The following is a 13283-nucleotide window of genomic DNA, read 5'->3' on the forward strand; positions in this document are numbered from 1 at the left end:
TATTCGGCAAAAACACTTCTTTCATTGTCAGTTACAGTTTAATTTAAATTGTAGCAACCAGCATTCTGAATGTGAAGAATATTTTTCTTCACCTTGGAATTCTTATATAAACATAAAAACTAGTTTTATATTACAGTTATTCATCTTACATGTAAAATTTAAAAATAAAATTGTCCTTCACTTTCAACTTACCAGCCGCAAATAATTTTTGAGAATTGGCACTGGAACTAGAAGCGTATATGCAGCAGCTTCAAGAGTATGGAGATGGATACGGATATCCTGAGCATGGTTGTTTACCAATAAATCATAGGGCCCACTTACCAAGCCATAATCTCCCTAGAAAGCAAATAAAAGTCATGTTTTACACAAAAATATTTTTTTTCAAGTACCATATTTCCCGTGTCATAAGACGCACCTTTTTCACAAAAAATGTCTCCCAAAATCACCCTGCATCTTAATACTTAGGAAAAATTGTTTAGGGGAGTTTGACACCCTTCAAACACCCAACTATTGACATACAAGCACTCAACCTCACTAGAGATAGAATATAAACCTACAATTATCATTCATATGTAATAAATTCATTTATTTTCATATTGCATTTCAATTAATGAAGTACAGTAACATATTTTCTTTTTTTGTAATCAGATGATTACTCGCTAACCCCCTTCTACAAGCAAACATGCCAACTAATTGTCTCGTAGCAGACGACGCTATGGCAGTTGTTTATGAGTATATATAAATTTTCTCATAATTTGTTGATATTTTGTAATAAAGCAGTATACTGATAATGACTTTGTTGCCTGAGTTACGAAATACCACAAACAGAGTGGCTGAATACGACCTTGGAAAAAACTTGTTTGTTGATTGCAGTATTACCAAGTTAGCAGAAAAGTAACTAGAATCACATAAACAGTAGCAAAAGTATTCCACCTTAAAGAATTTCTAGATTTCTTTAATTAATAATTACATTTTGTGTGAAAATTTATAGGCTATATGAGGAATATCGGAAATATTACTCGAATTTTACCTCTAACAAAATTTTATGAGCCTCTGGCAACGCTGCTTTCATGTAAACAACACTTGAAACACCAAACACTGAGTGAGTAAACGTGCAGTTGTGGTGGAAACTACGACTGGTTTAGTGGTTTCTTATATGAATATGTAATAAAATTGGGATAATCGGCATACAGCTGATTAATATTAACTTTAACATCTCATAATACACCCAAAATAAGAAAATTTACTGTGCCAGACAATAATCACGCTAGAGTCGCTGACTAGGGATTTCTGCTAAGAAGTTTTGAAAATACTCTATTATTTTTTCTAAAACTGCTCTTCGAATTTAATGGTGCATCTTACCACTTGTAGAGTCTTATGACACGGGAAATACGGTATTTTATATTTTTCCTAATTATACAAACCTGAGTATAGTTTCTGTGAAGCTGAAAACTCAGCTGTTACAAGTTATAACGAGGCATTGGCAGTTCCAAGCAAGTGGTGGGGAATCCCCGCCCCTTTCAAGAACAAGTATAAGGCACTAATTAACTAAGTCTACTTCAGCTAAGAATTACGGGGAAGTTGAGGTGGGAAGTGTGACTTAAAGGACTTACATTTGTATATTTAAGAAAAATACAAATTACTGACAAAAATTTTTATTTCTTCCTAGAGGGATATAAAACCTCGATCTTTAATAGGAGACTTATCCTTAAGAGGGAGGAAGTTCCTAAAAACAAAGAAGATTGGACTAAGGTGGTAGCTCTCTTGGTACCTCAATAAAGAGCATCATTAGGTATGAGTACCATTCAACCTGTGGGCATTTGGGAGCCACTGGGATTACTCTAATGTTTGGGGTAATCAGTACCCGGTTGACTTTCCTTCAAATCAGGCTAAAGGGCAGAAAAGCATATGCATTGAGATTGTCCCACAGATGTTGAAATGCATCCTCTAGTGGCCCTCGGTGGTCCAGGATCAGCGAACAAAACACAGTTAGCTCTTTTTTGAGCCTTGTGGCTAACATGTCCATTGACGGGGAGCCCTACAATGTCAAAATACTCTTTGCCACTAGAGGATGAAGGGGCCACTCAGCTCCTACCACTTGACCCTGGTGACTAAACTTGTTGCAGAATACATTCCTTCTGCCCAGAATGAATCTTACCGACAGCTCCACTGCGTTGTTTACTGCCCAAGAGTGAGCCTGCTTCACCAACTCGCAGAGGTGCTGTGAAACAGTACCTCCATGCTTATTGACATGCACCACTACGGTATTGTTGTCGCTCATCAACACTACCAAGTGCCCTCTCATACTATGTTGGAAATTATTGCAGTCCCATGAGTGTTGTCTTTAATTCTAATCAGCTGATAGGTAGGTTCTTCTCTTCCGTGGACCAGTGCTATGAGGTAATTGGATTTGTTAAGTGAGCTCCCCATCCCACCTTTGATGCATCCGTGAAGAGCAGCAATTTCAGAGGGGAGGGGGGGGGCCTCACTAAAACTTAATAGATGTCAATTTTGTGAATTTGGGGTTCCTTATGCCCTTGATGGAGACAGTCCAGTGGAAAATTAGAGTCCAAGGATGATTTCCTTTATTTCTCCACTGTCTCTTCCGCTTTCTTGGGAAAGAAGAGGGCTGGGCTCATAAGATTGGGAGCATTTCTTAGAGCCAAAGATTCTCACTGGCTTACAAACTTTGCTGCCACTGAATCTCTTCCCTTGAGGACCCAGTTGGTCCACTGGTTGGCTGACTGGTGAGCCAAAAAAGTGACTACCTTTGTCACTGAAAGCCCTAGATCAGTCAAGTCATTTTTGTTCTCAGGTTTTGAGAGATCCTGAATAAAGGTAAAAAGTGCCACTGCACCCAACCAGTGGTCCAGCCAGGACGTAGCCTTGAGGCTTACCATTGCTGCAGCTTTCACGTCAAGAGAAGGTGGCAGTCTCTAACTATAAAGTATTTCCATCAATATCATTGATGTCAGGGTTGTAACTGCAGTATCAATAGCAGTGGAGAACTAGCTTCCAAGAGAGCACATACTCTTCAGATTAGAGAATATTGGGCAGGATCTTATTAGACCAACTAGCACCGAGAGAACTCCTCCCAGAAACTTCCTAAACTGCCTTCTCGATTACTTTGAGAGCTAATTCAGACTTGGGTCATTCCAAGGTAGGTTTTGAGCTGTGTGGTGCCCCAAATAAGCACTCAATGGAGGTTTTACCCGACTTGACTGCAACCCTACAAACTTCCTTTAAGCTGTTTATTTGCCTGTTAATAGCAAGAAACTCCCTGAAAGATTTAGATTTCGTGTTTTCTGCTTCTGCTAGGACAAGTCCTAAATCATGTGTATGTGGATCCAAGTCTCTCTATTCATCTCCAAAAACTCGTAGTGGGGAGTCTGAACGATCCATGGGTCGAGTTGAGGTTGGACCCGTTGCTTCCATGTTTTAAAACAGAACCTGGCCTGTATTCTGATGATGAGGAAGCCATAGACAAGGAGATTCTCCCAAGTAGCATTGGAGGTGCCCTTTCATCCTCCACGAATCTTGGGTGACCGGATGAATGGTGTACCATTGAAGGGCTAGCGTGTTCACTCTGGGAAGAATTATGGACCATGTTGTCCATAGGTTGCCTTTCTAAGGTTGCGGTACTCCTTTGGCTGGGATTGCACTCCAATTGGTGAGTTCTTTGGAACAGATAACTGTATGCTTAGGTAAACAAGTGCATTCCAGTAATTGTGTCTTTCCGATGGGACAAAAACCCAATGAGTACTTGCGGCCAGGTACGCATTCACACACGAGGGCGTGAAGAATCAGAAGCATGTGCTTGTCTTCTTATGAAGATTCTGATAGGCCAGATATCTTGGAAAAGAACCAGCTCAATCACATGTGTGCTTACGAACAGGCATAAATGTCCAGGTTGGCTTTAGCTATGTAAGTGAGCACTGCCAATTAGATGAGTGAGCAACCCAAAGTGAGAGAGAGCCTAGAAGCGTAAAAGTGTTCAGGAGAGTATTCCTCACTAGGTGATGGCAAAACTACAAGTTCACTACTGCAGCCTGCTTGTCCTTATGCACTTGTGCACACTGGAGAGATGCTAAGAGATATGTTGTGTGTACCGTAACCATCCTGATAAGAGAGAACTGTGTCTTTGCAAGATATTCACACACATGTGTGCGCCAAGATGTGCGAACAAGCATGAGCACAAGTTTCAACCTCAGAAGTCTGAACTTCTGAAGAATGTAAGCAGTTCGCAGCACGTGCATATGCGTTAGAGCGTGCGCATCGAGACTGAGGAATCACTTCATCATAGAATACTTATTACCTATAATGTGTGCACTATGGCACGCATGCAAGAAAGTATAACCAACTCATATGCCACTTCTTTTTCCAAAAAATGGGAGCATGAGCACGAGACTGAAAAAAAAAAATCATCAGTAAGCTCTTTATCGGGAGGGCGAGAGCAATGCAATGTGCATAAGTACTTTTGTAAACGCACAAGATTGAGTCTACCTAGGTATACAGTGCAAGGGCAAAGAAACACCTCAAGATCTGATTCCTAATTAGAGGAACTGCTGTGGCCTCCCGCTCAAACTCATTAAGTTCTTTTAGTGCCTGCAACCTCACCATCCTTGAGAGCTAAGGATGGGAGATTTTATGTTCCTTTTTGGATATTAATAACCCAAAACAAAGTTATATATCATAATCTAATCATCAATGAAGATACCTTTGCTCAATATCTTGCTTCTTTAGGCGAGATGGTCATCTTTCATAATCTTTCTCCTTCAAAAATCCTGCTAATTTTGCCAATGTTACTCACTTCTGAACTCTTATTAGAGACAATTTTCTTCCTTATGTTAACGAGATGTTGGTATTGTCTTTTCCTCTTTGGCATGATGAAATTCTTGCCAAAACTGAGACAAACAGACATAAAAACGAGTGAATGTCAGAGGTCAAATTCAAACATGTACTCTCTGTGAGGTTTGTTCTAGGACTGAAGGCCGAAGGGTGTAATTACCGTGTAATACATCATCTTGTGACTCATGGAATCTATATAGATGCCATTGCTCAAAATTTGTTTTATATTAAAATGTAATTATCAAAATTTATGATAACAGAAGAAATATGGCATTTTCATGTAGAGAACAATGTTTTTGGTTTATTGAGTTACTTTTATTAATTACTCTGTAACTATAAAATTATGAGGAATTTTGACAAAATATTTCGTATACGCATTTTCCATTGCCATACGAAGCTCAGTTCATTTTTCAGGATTTTGTGTTTTTCTTCCTATATCCCCATATACTGTACTGGCATACCGGCCGGGCCTCTTAAAAAGGGATTTTGACGAAGGAAAAATCTATTTCTGGGCGAGGAACCTGCGTCGCCCAGTGAAATGCTCCTTATAGCACCTTTTTTAAGGCATAAATATTGCTAAATATATCAGAGAAAAAAAGGATGCATGGAATGGCAGGAATTAACCCAGCTCGCTCAATCAATGAGTGTCGGTATGGTCGTGGTTCTATCACGCCCCAGTAACTATACCGACACTCTTTGAGTGAGCGAACTGGGTTAATTCATGGCATTCTATGCATCCTTTTTTTCTCTGGTATATTTAGCAATATCTATGCCTTAGAAATGGTGCTATAAGGAGCATTTCACGGAGCGACACAGGTCGAGCCCAGAAATACCACATTTGTTTGCATCCATCATTTACAGCATATCATTTACAACAGAACAGATAGCCGTCTCCGTAGAATATAATTTTCTGTAAGCATACTGGTTGTCTGGCAAAGCTTTATTGCTTCTAACTGACTAATTAATTGCTCAAGAATTACATATTCTAGCACCTTTGAAACAAAAGATAAATTTGAAATAGGTCTATATGAGCTTAATTCCTTATAATCTAGATCACTTTTCAGAACCAGTGTGACTATAGCCATTTTCTAAGATTTGGGAAACTTACACTCATCGATGCTTGTCCTTGCTATTATTATCAATATTATTATTACTTGCTAAGCTACAACCCTAGAGGGAAAAGTAGGATGCTATAAGCCCAGGGGACCCAACAGGGATAATAACCCAATGAGGAAAGGAAACAAGGAAAAATAAAATATTTCAAGAAGTAACAACATTTAAATAACTATTTCCTATATAAACGATAAAAACTTTAACAAAACAAGAGGAAACGAAATTAGTTAGAATAATGTGCCAGAGTGTATTCTTGTAATTATATCAGCTATACTAGAAAAGCTTTTTTCTCCAGTTACTTGATATTGGCATTGGATCGATCGCACAATTTGTTTTCTATGCTCACTTGATAATACTGGTGACATTGTATTGTGTTATATTATTGAATCTTGTTAATTTTATCTGTGTATCTGGTGTAGCATTAATCTTATGTTAAATATTAGTAAACTACCTCGTTATAATTTCTATTTTGATTTTATAGAATTCTAGAAAATTATTTGGTAGTTCCTGGTCACTGTACACCTCTGGTGGCCTTTTATTATTTAATTTCCCCTTATACCATTTAGGGGACAACATAACTTATTTAGGTCTGTTGCTGCTTTGCGAGTCTTTTTCTTACAGTATTCACTTTTGTTCCTTCTTAATAGGTAATTATATTGGCACATTGCAGTTTCGTATTCTACCCATGTACTTCAAGTTTTTAACCCATTCCACTTTCTTTCTTGACGCCTTTTTTCCCTCTTTTTCTCTAAAGTCTCTCCATCAAACCAAGGAGATCGGTCTTCAACAATTATAGTCTTCTCTTCTACATTCATATCAGATACAATGTTATTCATTCCATCACTTAAAACTAGGTCCAACTTATGCCAAGTCAAAGTAGTTGCACAGTCAACATTATTCACTAATTGATATGATTCCAATAACTCACTAAAAGCTGAAGCATCAAGATTTAATGCGTCATCCATCTAAAGATTGAAGTCTTCACAAATAACTAATTCATTTTTAACCATGATAATCATCACAATAAGTACACTGAATTCTTCAAAGAAGATACTAGTATTTGTTCCGGAGGTTTGTAAACAGTTATAATGGATATTTTTTGTTTTTGTGCATAAAGTTTATTTCTATATATTCAATGCTTGTTACACTAGTTCTTTTGAACATCTTGAGATTTGAGTAACCATTATGCATGAAGACCCCGACTGCCCCACCAGACATGCCCTCTCTCGGAATATGAAAGAAAGTGTGTAGGGGGTCATTTCAGCGATATTGACCTTGTCAAAGTTATTTTACCCTGTTTCAGATAAGGCAATGATGTCCAAAAATTTCTCATTTATCAATTATCAAAATTGAAGTTTTATTACCAACAGATTGTATATTTACATAGCCACAATTTATGACATCCTTAGTATTCATGGTCATTATTTTCTGCGAGTCTTTTCAATTCAAAATCATAATTTGCAATTTCTTGAATTTACTGTGGTCATTTGGTTTGTTTAATTTAGTACAGTTTATGAATTTTTCCTATTGCAAATTACATTCTTTGATGGAATGCTTTTCTGAACACTTCCCGCAGATTTGATCATCAGTCTTAAACTTGCAATCTTTTTCAAAACGTCCATACCTCTGACAATGGTAGCAGGAGATCACATGATACCTATCACATATGTTATAAGTACCCCATCGCAACATAACTATATCACCATTATCATGAATAGCCTTCCGTAATTCAGGATCACATTTCAACAAGTAGTGGGTAGTTCCACATGCAACACTTTTCTTGAATACCAGACTTATCCTTTCTTCTATGTTTTGGATATAGTCTAGGCAACAGTTAAATCAAAGCATTTACTACTTCACCTTCATCAATGCAGACATTGCAAATCCTTATTTTAGGTTTTAAATTTCCAATTTTCCTCGTCTTGGTGTCGGCAACCATGGTTTGAATCTTGTTTACAGCTTCCTCTCTGATATTTTTGTCAGCAAAGCTTGCATTTCCATTTGAGGTTGACTCCTAATTAAGAATTGGAATGTCTTTAAGGGAATGTTTGACCTCGTTTATTCTGACACTTGATGGTTTAGGCTATTTAATTACAAGTAAAATTTTTTCTTAAACTTTGTCAGCAATGTCATTTTCTCTTATTTTGGGTCCATCAGTGTTTGAAGTTTTAACTTAATTGATTCCGTATTCATCGATAGATTATCAATTTCTCAGTGCGATCAATGGTCTGGATGGAATGTACTGCATCTGCAGTGAGTTCTGCAGTTTGGTGTTACAATTCCAGCACTTTTCTCTTCATGTCTGTTCATATAAAGAACCTTCATTTTCAATTCCTCCTCTATTTTTTATATAGTTATCTTGGTCATAATGGCTTCATCTATACAGTGAACAAATCCATTTCAAGTTTGCTACGTCCTCATCACTGATGCTTGACTCTATAAACACATTTCTTGTGGTAGCACCTGGTACAGCCACATCTTATCCACTTTTTTTTTCCGTCTCCCCTCGAAAATCCACACGGGCAACCAGCTATGGTGTACTTTTACTTTTCACTTTATTCTCCCAATAAAACTAACTAATATTTTCAAAGCTTTCACAAACAAAAATATAAGCTGAAACATAGCTCAGGGTAAGAATTTGACAGAGCACTGAGATAACATGTCTTCACCCGACGTCTCAGTCATCTACTTTTTTTATCTCCACTAATTCATTGTGCATATGATATTCTCACCATATTCTAGCCATTAATTATAACATTCCAATGTCACACATTATCAACATTCCTTCCATTTCCTTTAATGGCACAATGTGAATAATACATTTTATGTTTCAAATGTTAATTCATTTTTTTTTTATACAATATGGATGGAGTGAAGAAAACTCTGGGTGATAGGAGGATAGATGTGAGAGAGGCAGGAGCGTGCGCTAGAAATAGGAATGAATGGCGAACGATTGTGACGCAGTTTCGGTAGGCCCTGCTGCTTCCTCCGGTGCCTTAGATGACCGCGGAGGTAACAGCAGTAGGGGATTCAGCGTTATGAAGCTTCATCTGTGGTGGATAATGGCATGGGGGGGGGTTGTGTGTGTGTGTGTGTGTGTGTGTGTGTGTGTGTGTGTGTGTGTGTGTGTGTGTGTGTGTGTGTGTGTGTGCGTGTGTGTGTGTGTGTGTGTGTGTGTGTCACCTTAGCGGTATCAGTATCAGCCGAACTCGGTTGAGTCCTTTGTCAGGCTGGGAGGAACGTAGAGAGGAGAGGTCTCTTTTTTTGTTTCATTTGTTTGATGTCGGCTAACCCCCAAAATTGGGGGAAGTGCCTTGGTATATGTATGTATGTACAATATGTAAAGGAATAAAAAATTCAAAGCCTACAATTAGAGATAAAAAATGACATGCCTAAAATTCAGAGGAATTTTGTTTTAGAGTTTACTAATGTAACCTAAACAAATTCTTTACATTATTGTTGTTGTTCAAATATTCTTTTATTATTCTATTAGTACTGTTTAACTATTTTTTAGATATTATATTGCTTTTGTAAATTGTGATCAGGACTACCAACTGTGCACCATTTTCATTCAATAGAGTTTGATAAATAAAGTCAGATGTAAAAGGAAACACCTTTAATTGGGAGGGACTAGGGTGTTCCAGAGGAAAACAGTAAGAATGCAGGTGCTCGTCTTGATAAATAAATATACTGAAAACTGAATTACTAGTATGCACTTGACTACACAAATAAGATATACAACAACTCGTATCACTATTTGGTTGCTTGTCCAAACTACTAGGTAACAAACAGAACAATCATAAAATCAATGATAACATGAAAGGCAGTTCTCTACAAAAAATTGCCTTCCTATAGCTTTACAATGTGTGGTTTAAAGGGTTAAATATTCCTTAATGTAATATCCTACATTGATACAAAGTTTAAGGTAGGCATAACCACTTTTTTGTGTTCCATCTATAAGAATCCAGACTTGGATGATTCTATAATTGACTGTCTTCTTACCACGATGGTGAAGATACAAGATAGTAGAAAGGACTCTTTTGTTATTGTTGGTGATTTTAATTCTACTGATCCCTATGACTCAGAAGCTTTGGACTTAAAACTCTAAATCAAGCTGTAAGGAAATCATAAGTAAGGCTACCCACAGATATGGTAACTGCTTGAACCTAGTATAAAGATAACATAAAGTTACAAGCAAGGTCAGTCTTCCAGTTGGGACATCTGATCATAACTTGGTTTTGTGTCATACTCTTGTAAGATATACTGTACAGTATTTAAATCTCAAACAGACTGGATTGCCACTTTTGAGTAATCTTTTGTACTTAAATTGATCACAGTTGTATACAGTGAACCCTCTCTACTTCGCGGTTCGACAATCGCGGATTCACCACTTCGTGGGGTTTTCCCATAACCCATATATATATATACATATCGCGGATTTTCCGGAAAATTCGAAAATACCGCGAAATCTGAAGACAAACAAATACGATATTTTGTTACCTGTAATTCCATTAATACTGTAATTAGTAATATCTGTTCTTACTGATTGTTCATTGCATTACATATAATATATAATTCAGCACAGAAAGAAATAAAACACGAAAAGAGAATGTGATCATACGATAATTCAGTACTGTATACAGTACGTAGTAAAATTAAATCGAACATGAAACGCAAATCAGATGCAGTCATACCATATTAGAATGGTGTAAGGCTGCTGTTGGCTACTACTGTACTACAAATGTAATGGATGTGCTTCTTTTCCATGAATCTTTTGTATGTATACGTACGTAGTACTGCATCCAATAATATTCTTTGTTGCAAAAATCACATTTCGAATAAGCGTACGAGAGAGAGAGAGAGAGAGAGAGAGAGAGAGAGAGAGAGAGAGAGAGAGAGAGAGAGAGAGAGAGAGAGAGAGAGAGAGAGAGAGACACACACATCCTACAACAAAAGCGTAAAATAGCGTACGTAAAGCTGTATTATTATTATTGTTATTATTATTATTATTGTTGTTAATAAAATTATTATTGTTATTATTATTATCATTATTATTATTATTACAGTACTGTACTGTATTATTATCATTATTTATTATTATTACGGTATTTACTTAATCTACGTACGTTCGGTATGCGCGGGGCATCTTCTATGAGTTGGTAACCTACGCATCATAGTACTGTAAGACGGGTTGTGATTGGTTCAAGCGCTGATAGATGACGAATCAGAACTCAAGTTTTGTTATCTAGCCTGTGATTGGTGTTTTGCCATCATCTCCTACCCGCAGCATCTAGGTTCTCGCGGGGCTGTATCGTCCACTCTCTGTTACCGCGTATCGCTGAGTAGACGTTCTTAAGTTTGTGAATCTGTGCTGTGTGCGACTTTTTTAAGTTGAACTTTTTGTTACTGTAAATCCTACTGTAATGGCTCCCAAGCGTTCTGCTTCTCTTAAGGCTGATAGTGAGCCTAAACGCCACCGAAGGATGATGACGATAGCTGAGAAGGTTACGCTTCTCGACATGTTAAAAGATGGTAGAAGTTACGCAGCCGCTGGCCGCCATTTTGGCATCAACGAATCTACTGTTCGCTATATCAAGAAGGACGAGGCGAACATTAGAAAGACGGCTGCAATCACCTTTAGCAGATCAGCGAAGTGAGTCGTTACAACGCGTAATAAAACGATCGTACGCATGGAAGGTGCTTTAGCTGTGTGGATTGCCGACTGCCGGAAGAAGAACATAGCGTTGGATACGAACACCATCCAAACAAAGGCTTTGAGCTTATATGAGAATTTTGCTGCAAAGGAACCTAAAGACGACGACGGCAACCATGCTGAAGATGATGATGATGCAGATGATCCTCAACCAGGGACATCCACTGATTCCCAGCCTCAGAAACGTTTTTCCGCCAGCAAAGGATGATTCGCGAAGTTTCAGAAACGCTTCGCCCTGAAAAGCGTTTCCCTGCATGGGGAGTCTGCTTCCGCTGACACTGCCGCTGCTGAAACTTACGTGAACCAGACGTTCAAGAATATTATCGCCGAAGGTGGATACAAGCCGGAACAAGTCTTTAATATGGATGAGACCGGCTTGTTTTGGAAGAGAATGCCGTCGCGAACTTTCCTGTTCAAAGAGGAAGCCAAAGCCTCTGGCTTTAAAGCATTCAAGGATCGAGTTACCCTCGTGATGTGTGGCAATGCTGCTGGATTTTTGCTAAAGCCGGGGCTTATTTATAAGTCGAAAAATCCTCGCGCTTTGAAAAATAAAAATAAGAATCTCCTTCCCGTGTACTGGATGCATAATCAAAAAGCATGGATTACAAAGATGCTGACCTCCAACTGGTTCCATCAGTGTTTTATCCCGCAAGTCAGCAAATATCTCTTAGAGAAGGGCTTGCCATTCAAGATCCTTCTTCTTATGGATAACGCTGGTGGACACGCAACTGACCTGTCGCATGAGGGCATTCAGGTTGAGTTCCTGCCACCCAACACCACGTCATTAATTCAACCGATGGACCAGGGGGTTATCAGGGCGTTCAAGGCCCTCTACACGAAGAACACCTTGGCGGACCTCGTTGCGTGTGTGGATGCTGTCCAAGATGATGAGGATGAAGATTTTAACTTGAAGGCGTACTGGCGGCAGTACACCATAGCATAGCCACGTGCCTGCAGAATATTCAGAAGGCACTTCAAGAGATGAAACCTGCAACCGTGAATGCGAGCTGGAAGAAGTTGTGGCCCGATATTGTTTATGACGACAAGGGATTTACTCCGTCGGAAATCCAACACTCTGCAATACGCAAATCTGTGCAGTTGGCTGCCATAATTGGAGGTGACGGGTTTGGCGACATGACGACTGAAGACGTCGACGAGTTGTTGGACTGCCATTCCCAGCCCCTAACTGACGCAGACCTCGAAGACCTGACGAAATCGGCAAGTGAAGAAGAGAGTGATACCCAGGAAGAGACCCAAGATAATGTCGAAGAAACGGGCTTAACATTAGAACGGCTTGCCAAGGCCTGCAACCATGCGAAGGAGTTGAAAGAAATGTTGCAAGAGTGGGACGAGGATATGGTTCGCTCGATGCAATTCTGCAACAAGATCGATGAAGACATGACTCCCTACAAAATGCTCTTGGATCGAAAAAAGAAGCAGCGGCAACAACTTCCGATCACAATGTTCTTCCAGCCTCGCAAAAAAGAGCCAGTTCCTCCTGCTAGTACGCCTTCAGAAGAAATTGAAGAAGTTTCCCAGGAAGAAGTTGAAGAGGTGTCCCAGGAAAAGACACCTCCGTCTGAAGAGACGTAAAATACTACCTGGCTGC

General features: G+C 38.8%; 1 protein-coding gene across 3 annotated transcripts in view; it reads right to left on the reverse strand.

The window, feature by feature from the left end:
* The window catches only part of LOC137615227 (cortactin-binding protein 2-like), a 183595-nt gene that overhangs the window by 18416 nt on the left and 151896 nt on the right, over positions 1–13283 (reverse strand). For all 3 annotated transcript variants that reach the window (XM_068344908.1, XM_068344909.1, XM_068344907.1), the window contains one exon: positions 193–336. In XM_068344908.1, the coding sequence (XP_068201009.1) occupies positions 193–336 (144 nt within the window). The remainder of the gene's footprint in view (positions 1–192; positions 337–13283) is intronic.

Source organism: Palaemon carinicauda, chromosome 21 (genome assembly GCF_036898095.1).
Source record: "Palaemon carinicauda isolate YSFRI2023 chromosome 21, ASM3689809v2, whole genome shotgun sequence".
Lineage (NCBI taxonomy): Eukaryota > Metazoa > Arthropoda > Malacostraca > Decapoda > Palaemonidae > Palaemon > Palaemon carinicauda.